At 41.0% G+C, this 15,428-nt stretch overlaps 2 protein-coding genes across 2 annotated transcripts in view; both read right to left on the reverse strand.

The window, feature by feature from the left end:
* bmpr2b (bone morphogenetic protein receptor, type II b (serine/threonine kinase)) overlaps positions 1-6,748 on the reverse strand; it is a 51,073-nt gene extending 44,325 nt beyond the window's left edge. Inside the window, exon 1 of the mRNA XM_058392962.1 lies at positions 5,709-6,748. Within this exon, the coding sequence (XP_058248945.1) occupies positions 5,709-5,781 (73 nt within the window). The 5' untranslated portion in view covers positions 5,782-6,748. The remainder of the gene's footprint in view (positions 1-5,708) is intronic.
* Positions 6,749-9,637: 2,889 nt separating this feature from the next.
* Positions 9,638-15,088, reverse strand: gpr39 (G protein-coupled receptor 39). The gene is made up of 3 exons (XM_058392180.1): positions 14,425-15,088; positions 13,428-14,328; positions 9,638-10,939 (listed from the first exon to the last, which is right to left on the reverse strand). The coding sequence occupies exons 2-3, from the start codon at positions 14,188-14,190 to the stop codon at positions 10,491-10,493; spliced, it is 1,212 nt and encodes a 403-aa protein (XP_058248163.1). The 5' UTR covers positions 14,191-14,328; positions 14,425-15,088; the 3' UTR covers positions 9,638-10,490.
* Positions 15,089-15,428: the final 340 nt, after the last annotated feature.

The raw sequence follows: 15,428 nt of genomic DNA on the forward strand, positions 1-15,428 counted from the left end.
TTAGGAAACTGCCTCATAAAAATAACAGGGCTGCATGGCGGGAAATAGTATGGAAAAATATAGCGCTGTGACCTTCAGAAAAAGTTAAGCCAGCTTCAGAAATCTACACATTCAAGTGCATTTCCTGCCTCCAATGACAACACATCAACTCAAGAGATTAACCTGGCATCTGTTTTTTTCTTCATGTCACAGTGTAAAGTGATCCGAGTCTCTGAAGCCCAGCACAAAGGCAGACAGGGGCAGCTGGGAAAGACGAGCAATGCAGTTACTGTGGCCACTAGCCAAACTGAGAGACATCATTTCATAGTGGGCAGCATGCGAGCGAGTGGGAGAATGTATGAGCATGTTTACAAAAACGTGTGGGCTGAATGTTTACAGGAATTAAAGCAGCACTGCCTTTAACTCCGTTAGATTCACATACAATGGGGTGAACTGGCCAAAACTACAGCACTTAAGAACAAGGACAGTTTATTTATTTATATATATATATATATATATATATATATATATATATATATATATATATATATATATATTTATTTATATATATATATATATATATATATATATATATATATATATATATATATATATATATATATATATATATATATATACACACACATACACATACACACACACATTATAAAATAAATATATAAATAAATATATATATATATATATATATATATATATATATATATATATATATATATATATATATATAAATATATATATATATATATATATATATATATATGTGTGTGTGTGTATATATATATCTAAAAATAAAAAAAAAGAGTACACGGGGAAACGAGAAAAACAGGAAACAGATAGAAACAGGAAAAAGATAACCGCAGTGCTTTGAGGGGGGCATTTTACTTTACATTTCCATCGTGCTGTCATTTTTCAGCCGTGTGAAATGTTTGCGAGGTGATGACAGGGTGTCTATGACTTCATGAATACACAAGAAAAACAGAGGAGACTTTTCAATCTTTTCAGCTGTTGGTAAAGTGGTGTGCGTGTCTCAGCGTCAACACAAGGGAATGCCCCCCCCCAACCCCAACCCCAACCCAAAGACTCGGTCCCCCCCTCTGCCCCGCCTGCCATGGAGCCAGGGAGAGACACATTGTTTAGTCTAAACCCTGCTGCTACAGAGCGCCACACTGTACACACCAGACACCCTCCACCCCCCACACACATACTCGCTGCTGATTAGAGTATCTGTCCTCTGAGAAGATCTAAACAACAGCCATGGGAAGAGAGAGGGGGGGAAAAAAAAAAAAAAAAGTTTGATTTCACAGCGTTAGAAATCCAGAAAACTACAACAGCCTCACACACACACCGAGCCAACTCAATTCTACACAGTAGCAGTGGCATGCACACAAAACACAGGCATGCACGCTGCGTTTCCAATGGGCAGGACCGTGGGGTTTGGCGAACTGGCGACCTGCGCATTCTTTTGCACAATCAGAGTACAAATCAAAAACATGGCATAACATGACGCAGTGAGTGTGGAGCCAATGCTCAGCCTCGACTTCCTGCCCTACCCCACAGACGGACAAATTTTTCCAGGCTGCCTGTGTGCCCTCGCATCCGAACAAAAGCTGACTTTAAGGCTTTTTACGGCTGACGTTTCCTTTTATTTAAAAAAAAAATAATAAAAACCCTCAAGAGTGAAATAAGTCTAGTCTAATTTGACTTCACATTGAATCTGAGAGACAGAAAGACTCAAACAGGAATAACAATTCATCCCAGATGAAAATATGTAGCATATTATAGTAATTACAGGGAAGGAGGAAAAAAAAAAAAATTCAAGGCGAGCGTTCCTTGTGTGTAATTTCCCTTTAGCCTTATATTCTGTGAATGATGCAGGAAAACGCTTTCATACAACCACACACTCTAAAGGCTTTTATAGTGTTCAACGTTTCTAACAACGTTCATATTGTGGGTAACACTCGTATGGACATTCTTAAGCAATGTTCATGTGGTAAAACAATTTTTGCCAAAAAAAGGGGGGGGGAAAGAAATGTGATGGTCAAAAACGGAATAAAGCCTTGTGTTTTTACTATCTGAGAAATACATATGGAGTAACACTGCATTATTTCAAATATCATCAAGCGTGTTGTTCCACTTCTCCAACAATTACAATGTTTGACTTATCGATATAAGAAATCCTACACATATTAATGGATTATAGCTGAATTTAATGTTGTAGAATGTCTAAAAGACGTGTCCGTTCATGTTCTCACTTTTGTTACAGCAACTACAAACAAGTAATTTCCTCACCAGCCTTGCTCAGTTTCTGTCTCTCCCTCTTGAGAGCTGTCATTTTACTAAGAAACAGGAAAAGATAAACTGAATCCTGTCTTCTCCTGAAAACTTTCCTCCCAAAGCACGCCAATTGTTACAGACAGCTTATATCTCTGATGATCCTTACATTAGCTAAATGTCTCCTAACAAAAACGTCACCACATCACAATTATAAGTTTTACTTTGTTCAAAACATTACTGACATTTGCAGGTCAGTTTATTATTAGTGTATGCTTACCAAATGCTGCACGAGTCCCTGTATATGAGCTATTACTAGAAAAACAATAGGATAAGTGCATGAATATCAATGCCCATGTTACAGCCAGGAATACTTCATGAGCTATCAAGTTGTACAAAAATGATTCACACCTTCTGACCAAAGAGATTTGGGCAGTCAACCATGCTGCGAAATAAAATCAATTGTTTCATGTGAATGAGCGCATGGCAATAAAATTAAATAAAACCAATATCAAGAACTGAAAACATTACAAACCATTCAAATATACCAATTGTTGGGTTTCTCCAAATGCGATATAATTTCGTTGGCAAATGTAAATACCGTGGTACATATTGTATATTGAGGTGCACAATGTGGTCCAAAATATTATCTTGATATTGTAGGATTTTTTACAAGACTATTTCAGTGTTTACATTTTCCACATTTTGGTCTGGCAGCACAATATCTATATTACCTCCTACTATAGCCTCATCATCAATGAAGAAATCACCACATGGACGTGTGTGTGTGTCGGATTGTGTCTTAATCCCACTACCACCAGTATAAAAGTGTTGGAAAACACATCCTACAGCCCCACGCAAGCATGAACAAAGTAAAGACTGGTGACTCTCATTGTTCAGTTTGTCCCACATGACCAAGTGGCAATGCATCTCTACAGAGACTGCAATTTATTCTCTAAGCAAAGATGTATACATTCAACCACGATTAACTGTTCTGGCCTGCCGTCTGTCTATTGGTACATTCCTACCTTCACCATTCGAATGGCATTTCTGGGAAAATCTGACAGCTCTAATGTGTGTTGGCCTCTTCCCTCACCGCAGAAGGGTAATGAGCTCTGCCGGGCTCAGCAAACTGCGAACAGGAGCCACGGCTTCATGCTGAATCGACAAGTCAGAGACAGGGTAATGGCTCTCTCCCTCGCTCTCGTACACCGGACTCAGAGTGATGGAGAATAATCACAGCGGTGGCACATCCGTGCTGGGCTTCCTAATGTGCCATCAACCAGCAGAAAGGAGGGAAAGCGGCTAAGCTGTTAAGTAAGACACTGTGGCTGCACGTGATAGGTGAGCTTCCCAAATCTGGAAGACTAAAAACAGCCAGCATTCAGTAACTGCTTCGTCTCCTTACTAAAAGGCTTACTAAAACTCATAAGTAAAAGCAAAACATTCTGCTTATTCTCTGTTGAGATCAGCCAGTGTGCCGTCTGTCAACGAACATGCGCCAATCTCCAACAAAGAATATGCAAGGTCAACTCTGGCAGATGCACGGGAATAAAAATGTCATCAAGCTGACATGTAAAATTATCTCTAGGACGAGGCAAAACGAAAACACTTGTTTAATACAAATAAAACTAACATGCCCTGATTCTTTTTTATTTAACATATTTGTTATTCATTTATTTTTTTGGCATTTGTGTCTCTCAATCTAAGTTTTAGAGAGAAAATGAGATAGAAGATGAGAGTCCAGTTCCCACAACAGAGTCTAGTGGCAGAAAATACACAAAACAAATCAGCCTCCCAAAACACTGACTTCTTATGAACAACCTTTAGCAGAGAACAGACATTACGAAACATAACAAACTGACCTTTCTGACAATAAACAATGACTCCATCTTGTGAATCTACTTATTTTTTCGCTAATCTAACATAATTCGGTGAAGCAGACTTTTCCTTAACAATTGTCTTCAGTCCTCTTGCAGGACTGGAGACAGACGCTTATCTTATCGAAGTCAATGCTGAACTCTGTGTTGGAGCACCTGCTTCTGAAGGCTAAAGCGAGCCTGCTTCTACTCCAAAATGAAAAACTGTGAAGCTAGATATAAATGGGTTGCTTTGATGTCTAACTGCATTTTTGGCAAACAAAAAAGCAAACCTGCATCATACTGCCTTAGAGCTGCGCATTGATCTCGAATTTGTTCCTCAACACAATTCAATTTCAGAAAATCGATTCTGTATCATTAGCACTTGAGCAACAATTACATCGATCAGAGCTCCACCATCACTCTTATTCGCTGTGACCAACGACCACAGACGCTGCCCCCACCTCACCTCAAGAAAGCTACGAGTCTGCAAAAGTAAAAGACGACAAAGCTGGAAAAAGTGCCTGTTAAATATGTCTTTAGTACCATGATATAGACTGGAAAATTTCCAAGTGCGAAACAATGGCTGAGTAAAAGAAATGCAGACGTAGGGTAAGAGAGTCATGTCCCCATAACTCATCAGTAGTGCAGTGCACAAAGACTTGAAATGTTTATTAAAACATTTTACTCACACGTGGGCAGAAACAGTGCTGTCAATAATTATATAACCATAACAGAGCACATAATATTCCTTCTGTACAGTGTCGAGGGTTATCGCTGTGCTACGCTCTGCATCCAAAGCATCTTCATGATAAAACATGATTCATGTTTTATACCAAGTAGTGGTTATTTTAGCCCCGGATATGGGTTATTGGAATAAATGTCATCGATTACAAAAGACCTTCAACTAGGTTAAAAACCTGAGGGTTAATTGTATAAATTATTCAATAATTGTGCAAACGACTTGAGGTACAAGAAAGCTTAAGTCATGAAGATTTTATGGTCATTTCATCCACATATAGCTGACGCAGTACCCAGTGAAATGAGACAACGTGACTCCAGATCGCCACATTAATACTCTGTGGGCCAGTTTTCCAACTTAAAGCCATCCTCTGGTGTTCAGGATTAAGCTTAGTATGTTAGACTTAAACAGAGAGAGACAGGAAATGACTTTGGATTAAAGAGACGATCATCTCGCCACTGATCTTAAGTATAAGACTGACTACTATTTCTGAATATAAGTACAACCAAGTGAAGCAAAACCTTTCTGTTGCTTGAAATACTTCTACTACAAATAACAACAACAAGAAAGCTAGACTTATAAGTAAGATCAATCAGATATTGCGCAACATTCACTGAATCTTTGAAAGTGACCTTAGGGAACTAGGCCATAGGCCCAGGCACAGAGAACAGGAGAAAGGGGATGGAGATGTGTGTCCAGTTTTAATCAGGTAATTATATTGTAAACAAACAGCATGTCTTTATTAATGTTACAATAAAGCACATTTTGGCCAGTTTTAGGCCCCAGATATCCGGTGTAAACGGGTCAGATGCGATATTATTGCTGAAAAGGCTCACCTGCGACAGGACTGAGGAGCAGCACGGCGTAGAGCCCCAGAGTCAGGAGCGACACCCGGCCGCCCGCGCTCATGTTTTCCCCCGCAGCAGTCACACACAGGGCCCACAGCTCCCGGCGGATTATTTGCCTCCTTTTTTTCCAGTCGAGTATCCGAGTTCATTCGCGAGAATGAAACAGTCCAACACCGGAGTCCTGGCAGACCAATGTGGACGGACAGTACATGATTTCCACACAGCTTTGGCTCGGTGTTGACGCTGACTCCCTGGACGCAGCGTTAAGTTCGTTAGCTTCGGCAAGTTAATCGATCAGTCTAGCTAGCTTGCTAGCACTAGAGTCTCGCGCTGGTGCGGTGTTAATATTAGCCAGCTTACTCTGTGACGGACGTGCATCGCGCCCTCGGAACTTGTGCTAGTAACTTAGCTAAAACGTCGCCGTCAACAAATACCAATCTCCTTCGGCTAGAATTCAGCTCACCGGCTGAGCACACTGAAGTTGGGTAGCTAATTTGACTAGCTAGCTATAAGCAGGGGGTCAGTTCTGCGCTGCCGACCGTCGTGACAGTCCATGTCGGTTAGTTAGCTAGCTCCGGGAGCTAGGACCACCTCAGATATTTGGCAGTTTTCTTTACTTCCCCCCCCCTCTCACGCTCGAAATATTAATGGAAACACAGCCAACGTAATCGGACAAAAAGAGCAAAAACCCCACCACCACACACTCAGCCGCCACCGGCGTCGTCGTCGAGCTCCTCCACCGTCGGGGGAAAAAATCCTCTCCAGCAAGAGAGACTTCTCAGGAGGGGAAAAAAATCCGTCGAAATAGCTCCACGTTCAACTCTAATCCAAACAAACGGGACCTTTAAAGGTGAGGCGCGATTTTAAACCGTCTAAACACGCACGGCCAAATCTGAAAAGCGAAGCCGTGTCCGCGCTTCAGACTCGCTTGGATATCGCATAGCTGTTTTGCGTGGGTGAGTTGTTGTTGCGAGTCTCTCAGCCGTACGCGCGCGACCTCTCGCCAAGTTCTCCTGTTCACGCACGCGGGCGCCTGCTGAACGACTCGCAATTTACGGAGAGTTGATTCTTCTAAAAAGATTCGGTTCGTGGATGAATCGACTCCAAAGCTTGCAGATCCGTGTGTTTTTAGTTCGAGAAAGTGATTCAGTTCAAGCTCAGTTTTCAAGTTTTAAAGCGAGAGAGGAAGAGATTCTGACAAATACGTCACACACACACACAAAAGCTATCAGTAGTTTAATTTGGAAATCAGAGTACTATGCTTATCACCTCAAGGCTGCTTTAGCCAAATACGTTGGGTCCGGTAAAGGTTTATCCCTGATTAACCAGCCTTACCATTTTAAACCACCTTATCTCTCTAATTTACTCACTAACTAACTACTTTGCGTTGCATGAAATTAGGAAAGGTGCAAGAACCTATGTCGTTCATACAAATGATGAACGGAACCGACTCCGGAAATTGACTCGATCAGATCCCAACACATGGAATCAAAATCAGAGTCGATTCCAATATGGCCCGAATCCTTACAATTCACCCCTCCTCCCTCCTCCGCCTGTCTGCTGTCTGTCTGCTGTGTTTCAGTTGTTCAGCAGTACTAGTCCCGCACAGGGGAGTCTAGACGGAGTATTAACACCCCTCTTTAGACATACTGCTACACATGGGGCAGAAGTGACAGTAAAATAAATGCAATAAACATGTTGTTAAGGTCAGTTCCAGGCTGTGAGTGGTTAAAACACTCGATCATTAAGAGGACTGGCTACATTGATATTTTTTATTTACCATTTGTATCATAGTTAAATTATATTATATTATATTATATTATATTATATTATATTATATTATATTAAAGACATACACACTTGTCTTTTTGAAAAGAAAACCAAACAGTACGTAAGTGTTCAGCCTATTTCAGTGGACAGCGCGCCCTCTGGTGTTCAGAATTAATAACTGCAGTTGGGTGCGAACTTAGGTCAAGTGAAAAAATGAGGGAAATATTACTTAAGTTCACTCACTGGCCACTCGTGCAATTATCCAATAATTATCCAATTATCCAATTATGGCAGCGGAACAATGCATAACATAATACAAAGTCACACGTTAAGAGCTTCAGTTAATATTCACATCAAACATCAGAATGTGGGAAAATCATTTTGACTCAGTGACTGTGGTATGGCGGTATGGTCATTGGTGCCAGATGGGCTCTGAAGCCCTGGGGTTTTCATGCACAAGTTCTCTAGATTTGGGGATTTAACCATCATAAGGATTTTTTGGCTGTTTTTACTCACCACAGTTGTAAAAAGTGGTTCTTTCAGGAGCGTTCCTGACAGCTTAAACCAGTCTGGTCATTCCTCTCTGACCTTTCTCATCAACAAGGTGGTTCCTGCCAACAGAACCATACTCACTGGCTCACTGAATGTTTTTTTTTTTGGATCGCACCATTTTGTTTAAACTCTACAGAGTGTTGTGTGTGAAAATCTTAGGATATCAGTCGTTTCTGAAAAACTATCCTGTCTGGCACCAACAGCTATGCCAAGGTCAAAGTCACTGATATCACTTCCATTAATTCCACATTCTGATAATAAACATTAACTGAAACTCTTGACTTGTATTTACCTGATTGTATACACTGTGATGCTGCCACATACTTGGCTGACTGGACAATTGCATGAATTAGTAAATGTGTGTTGAATTAGAACAGTAGTAGTGTTAATTCTTCCTTACCCGTTTGTTTCTTTTCAGTAGCTCTTGTCCATCAACATGGCTTAATATTTTTATTACTGCTAAATACGATTCTCATTACACCATGGACAGGAGGGTCAGAGAATGAAAGGCACAAATTTCCAAACTAGTTTTAAATATTGTATTTGCAAATTTCTGAAATTCCTGATCAAATTTCCTGGGATCAAGTTTAGCCTGTAAAAGAACTGAAGTCCATGTGCTTGATAAAAGCTATATCAATAAAAAAGAGGAGGGATAACTAATAAAATCTGCGTTATTTAGAATGTCACTTTTGTATATTTGCAGAACAAAATGACTAAAATGAATTGCGAATATATTCCAGTAAGTATTATGCAGTATGTCTTAACATGGCTTCAGAGGTTAAATGCACAGCACTCTTTCTCTACAGTCATAAAATAGGCAGAATAATTTATCTTAAATTGTAACTTACACCAATCAGGCATAACATGACCACTTGCCTAATATTGTGTTGGTCCCCCTTTTGCTGCCAAAACAGCCCTGACCCATCATGCACTGTGTATTCTGACACCTTTCTATCAGAACCAGCATTAACTACTTCAGCAGTTTGAGCAACAGTAGCTCGTCTGTTGGATCAGATCACACGGGTCAGCCTTAACTTCCCATGTGCATCAATGAACCTTGGCCGCCCATGACCCTGTCGCCGGTTCACCACTGTTCCTTCCTTGGTCCACTTTTGATAGATACTGACCACTGCAGACCGGGAACACCCCACAAGAGCTGCAGTTTTGGAGATGCTCTGATCCAGTGGTCTAGCCATCACAATTTGGTCCTTGTCAAACTCACTCAAATCCTTACACTTGTCCATTTTTCCTGCTTCCAACACATCAACTTTGAGGACAAAATGTTCACTTGCTGCCTAATATATCCCACCCACTAACAGGTGCCATGATGAGGAGATCATCAATGTTATTCACTTCACCTGTCACTGCTCATAATGTTATACCTGATCGGTGTATATGTATATGTGCTGCAACAGAAAATATTGCATAATAATGTATTTGTTTAAGCATTCAGTATGTGGATTTACTGTACACTAAGGCAGGTGATGAGTAAGGAGTTAGCTAAAGTGTGTCTTACTGGAAAATGTATAACGTTTTGAAAGATGCAGGGAAATAAAATCTATTAAAAATAGTAATAAAAGTAGTCAAAACGTCAGTATATCAAAACATACTTTATTCACCAAAATGGGAATCTCCCAGGCAACGGTGTGAAAGCGTGTTTAACTGCATTTACTGGATATTGGAACTAGAACTTGGCTTTACAGACACACACACACACACACAGACACACAGATATGTAATATTAAAACTTGGCAGTTAATACATGCTCTAACTGAATGGGTTAACATTATTTAGGATTTATTAATGTTAAGGTTTGTGTTAAAGAATGCAAGTGAATAATGTTAGTTTTTTTAGGGAACCTTAATGTAAAGATAAGATAAGATAAGATAAGATAAGATAAGATAAGATAAGATAAGATAAGATAAGATAAGATAAGATAAGATAAGATAAGATAAGATAAGATAAGATAAGAATCCTAGGTCCACTGCCACTGCTGAGCCCCTGAGCAAGGCCCTTAACTCTCAATTAGCTCAGTCATATAAATGAGATAAAATGTAAGTTGCTCTGGATAAGGATGTCTGCCAAATGCCAGTAATGTAAATGTAAATCTGCTGCTATGCACAGCTGCACTTAACCCGTTCATGAATGAATAGGGACCACCGCTGACCACATTTTAACTCGTAGTGAATCATGCTGAGCACAGCAGTGATGTGGTAGTGTGTCTGGTATCGGTATGTGTATTTCATGTGAGTCACTGCTGAGTTGAGGAACATTCATCTAAGCAAAACTCTTCAGCCAGCTGCAATCCAGTGATCACATCATCCATATTATAAATGGAAAAAGGATGAGCAACAGTCTGTAACTACATCTACATAGTGTAAAAAAGTGTCCATTAAAGAGATCCAGGGTGCCAAGTAGGGTTTAGTGGAGGAGAAGGCTTGACATGACTCACGTTTCCGTCTCTGAGGAGATGGCCGGAGGTGTGTCTAAGACCTGAGCAACAGAGCTGCTCTCTGCACTTGGGGTCAGAGTTTCAGCATCCCTGCTGGAAGGCTGAGTGCTCATCTGCTGGGTTTTTTTACGCAGCAGCGGCCGCAGTGAATGGCTGGATGCGTGAGACGCTTTGCTCTTCTCCACCGTTCTCTTGTTAACATGTTCGACAGAGAGACGGCAGCACAACGTCTGGAGGAATGCCGTGCGAAACTGGCGAGATGAGAGATTGTAGAGCAGAGGATTCAGCACGGAGCTCAGGTAGAAAAAGGTGTCAGCTACAGGGTGCAGTTTGATGTATGATAGCAGGTAACTCTTACTCCATGCTTTCTTGGGTATGGCTGCCGTCATAATGCGCCGCACCTGGTTTGGCATCCAGCATACGAACAGTGCACACATGATCAACACTAAGAGGAACAACAAGTACAAATATTCAGAAAAGCACATGGAAACACATGAATATTCAGTACATATAAGTGTTTATGTAAATAAAACTAAAAAGAGAGAAACATCAAGTAAGGTGCATGAGATGGGGCGGTGGTAGCTCAAGTGGTTAAGGCTCTGGGTTGTTGATTGGGGTTCAAGCCCCAGAACTGCCAAGCTGCCACCATTGGGCCCTTGAGCAAGGCCCCAATCCACCCTGCTCCAGGGGCACTGCATCATGGCTGACCCTACACACCAACCCCAACCCTCCAAGGGTGGGATATGCGAAAAAAGATCTTTTACTGTGCAGTAATGTATATGTGACAAATAAAGACAACTACAAAGTATATTGTACAGGACAATCAGATGCAAATCATTTAATCTGTTCTTTCTGTATCCAGGAAATCTGATGCTGATTACATGAATTTGTATATCCTCATTATTTCCGAGTGGATAAAGGGAATTTTCCCATTTTTCTCATTAGTTTGGTCACTTGCCATTTCCCACCCACCAGCCAGCTCTTGTACTATCATACAACAGCAACCAACTCAGGGAGTATGAAGCCTAACACATGCCTCAGGAGAGACACATGAAGCCATCCGACTGCATCTTTTCAAACTGCTGCTTGTGCTGCATCACTATCACACACTCACAGGAAAGCACTATCTGCCCTCTCGCACATATATGAGCTCACATACCGTACACACGACTGGCTAGTGATGCTGTGATTGACAGGAAAAGGAATGAACATGTCCCTCCCACCTGATTTTTCTCCCTTAATTCCTTGTTACATTTAGATTCAAGCGTGCAACCCATTGACAGCATGGACATTGACCCATTGACAGCTTTTCTGTTGCTTCACTCAGGAACCAAGTGTACTTATATTTTTTTTTTTACAAATTATACACACGATTTCAAGAAGTTTCAAATTAAAAGTGAAAAAAGTGCAACAAGACAAGAGTCCAAATGCAACATCAGGAGGAAAAATAAGACGCATTTAATTTTCATAACTGATTTGAAGAATGACCGTGATTAAAAAATGTTTAGATAATGTTTCAAAAGGAAAATGTAAACTTTGCATTGTTATCATCTTTCCAGCACCGATACCCTACCTACTGATCAGGCATAACATTATGACCACCTGCCTAACATTGTGTTGGTCTCCCTTTTTGCTGCCAAAACAGCCCTGACCCATCATGCACTGTGTATGCTGACCCCTTTCTATCAGAACCAGCATTAACTTCTTCAGCAATTTGAGCAACAGTAGCTCATCTGTTAGATCAGATCAAATGGGCCAGCCTTCGCTCCCCACGTGCATCAGTGAGCCTTGGCCGTCCATGACCCTGTCACCGGTTCACCACTGTTCCTTCCTTGGACCACTTTTGATAGATACTGACCACTGCAGACCGGGAACACCCCACAAGAGCTGCAGTTTTGGACATGCTCTGATCCAGTGGTCTAGCCATCACAATTTGTCCCTTCTCAAACTCGCTCAAGTCCTTACCTTGCCCATTTTTCCTGCTTCTAACACATCCACTATGAGGACAAAATGTTCACTTGCTGCCTAATATATCCCACCCACTAACAGGTGCCATGATGAGGAGATCTATGAAACACAAGACAACCTAAGTAAAAAGATTTAGTTAAGTTAATTTGGTTCACAGGGGGTGTGCAAACTTTTGTCTTGTCTGTGACAGATAATAGTCTGTCTATTGTCTATGTCAAAGATATGTATAATTACATACACAAGTTTCTCAATAGGAACTTGTATATGAATGACTCCTCAAGTCGTAATTACAACTGGGAAACATCATTTTGATACCCGAGTTTCCGAGATGGAAGAAGTGCTAAGGTTTCACTATATAACGAAGGAGATTACACTTTCTGTACTGAATGACAGGTTTAGCTAATTATTCTAAATGCAGCTAATTGTTATCTTTGTTTAGATTCATTTATGTAAATTAGCAGCCATTCTACACGTTGTACACCATGAAAATAGCTACATTTGACCATGATTCCAGTTGCATCAGCAAGCGAGCTAACTGAGAAATATGTGTTGTGCTGTCAAAAGTAAAAGAAAAAAAGAAATATGGATGAATGAATGTGGCTTTCAGGTTCTTGCCCACAACAAATCATGTTCTTTCACGACAAACTCGTAATTACCACTTCAGAAGTGGGAAGTAATACATAATTCTTTAGATTATGAAAAGAAAGAAAGAAAAACAAAAAGAAAAAGAGTTTTTACTTAGCTCAGGCTATCCTTCACTATGAGACACTGAGCATGGTGTTTACTATCTTAACCTTAGACAGGAAATGCTTACTTTTATGTAACTGATGTGAATAATTGAAGCAGGATGAATAATTGTAGGTCATGTAAAACATGTTCTGATTGCTTATTAAACAAAACATTCCTACTTCCGTTTTCATTACACTGTATGTAATTATTCTTTTTTGTAAAATGCAGTGAGTTACCTAAAAATATGATGGTCTGCTTGCGTGATGCTTTGACTCTGGCACTCTCATGTTTAGGCACGCTAGTACCTGAAGTGTCCATAGTAATCATAGGTGCCCTGAGGACAACAATCATGCTCCTGCACATGAAAGCCACGCTGCCAAGGACCAGCAGGTAGAAGATGAAAGCGACAAACACACTGGCACGATACATTTCCCAGTACTCATTCAGGTTGGTGCAGAAGGTCAGGTTCTGTGCCGGCGCTCCTCCTGGCTCCACCACATGACCTTGAGTTCCAGTTGTAATTAGCAGAGGCACAGCGATGAGGATGGAGGTGAGCCATACAGCAATGATGAGGTGAGCAGTGCGGGCATGTGCCAACGATTTGTAGCGAAACGGATGGCATATAGCCATGTAGCGTTCGAAGCTGAGAGTGGTCACGTTCAGGATGGTGGCATAACTACACGCTTCGAACAGAAAGTTATAGATCTTGCAGGCGGCGTTTCCAGACGCAGAGCTAAAGGGGAACCAGATGGCACTATAGAGTTCCACGGGCATGCCAATCAGCAGCACCAGCAAATCAGAGCAGGCCAGGCTCACCATGTGATCAGTAACGCTCTTCTGTAAGTACCCGTTTTTCTGAAGCACCTGCGTGACGTGAATAGTGATGCTGTTTCCTACGATTCCCAGGATGAGAATAAGGCTGTAGAGTACAGTGAGGAAGACCTTGAGTTCGAAATGCGTCTCCAGCTTTCGCCAGTCCCGCTCTCTTTCCTGTTCCATATTCTCCCGCTCAGGCTCTCTGCTCTGATCCACCCTGTTGACTTTAGCCCAGATAGCCTTATCTTTTCAGGAACACTGCACCGATATCAGCACTATTAATCATCAAACTACCTCTGGAATGGAACCATGATGAGGTTCCTATAAAAAAAAAATGAAAAGCCAGGTTTGAGTTTCATGTGTTAAGCTGAATTAAATTCTACCTTCTACATGAAGTCTAGTGTAGATTTCTCTTACCTGACCAGTCCAGCTCTCCTGAGTCAGCTGCTCCAACTCACTGTGCTTCCATAAGCAATTGATTCATGCTGTCCTTCCTTCTCTTCCTGGAGTCTCTTCCTGGACATTTGTACGTAGTTTCGGCTTGGTTTTGTGCAAGTAAGCAGTGCTTCTCTTTTTTTCTCTTCTGAGGCTGTCTGAGTTAATGATTACAGTTTAACTTAGAGCCTGAGGGCGTGTACATATGTGTGTGTGTGTGTGTGGGTGGGTGGGTGTGTGCTAATCATCTATGTGAGCTAACTGGACTGGCCCTTGCCTTACAACCATAGCACCTTTGCAGAAGATTGTGTGATGAGTCACATGCTCCCTGTTTACCTCAGAATACCATCTGAACTATTTTGATCAGATAAAAAGTTACAAAAATTCTGACTCTTCATTTTACGTATCTTTTTTTCCCCCCCAATACAATCTGAAACTGGTTTCTCAAGTAACTGTTGCAGTTGAGAAACAGCACGGTAAAGCTCTCCATTAATCATGTAAAGTTTTCCAAACATGTCTTAAAGGCTCAGTGAATCAGTGTCTCACAGAGCCTCCCACTTCAGGACAAACCTGATAACGTTTAGCTCCACCACTGACTCAAACTGATTAAAGTAAACAGGATGAAAGCAACAATCTGAAGGAGTTCAACATGGATGGGAAATCCAACTGAACTGTAATCAGGAAACACTCTGCTGTTCTTTTCAATAAACAAGCCTTACCGACCTTTTGTTCATTTCTGAAGTGCAAGAAAAATAAAAAATAACACACACTGTGTATGTTCTTCCTTTGGTTTATGTCCTGATTCAGATTTACAGGCATCGGATTCAGAAAACATGGACACCTCACAAGGACACCTTAAAGCGTTCCACAAACCAAGGTCATGTTAAGAATATTACTTTTCTGGGGTTTTTTTCAGACATTTTTGCACATTCTAGGTGAAAACCTGGCACATGCACCAGACGTACTGGATATCAGAGTCTACCATA

Source organism: Hemibagrus wyckioides, linkage group LG06 (assembly GCF_019097595.1).
Source record: "Hemibagrus wyckioides isolate EC202008001 linkage group LG06, SWU_Hwy_1.0, whole genome shotgun sequence".
NCBI lineage: Eukaryota > Metazoa > Chordata > Actinopteri > Siluriformes > Bagridae > Hemibagrus > Hemibagrus wyckioides.

Bases quoted from the DNA above. Each gene is read 5' to 3' on its own strand.
- gpr39 (XM_058392180.1), bottom strand. From the start codon at position 14,190: ATGGAACAGGAAAGAGAGCGGGACTGGCGAAAGCTGGAGACGCATTTC. The intron at 10,940-13,427 runs GTAACTCACTGC...TGTTCCTCTTAG, and splicing joins GCAGACCATCATATTTTTAG to TGTTGATCATGTGTGCACTG.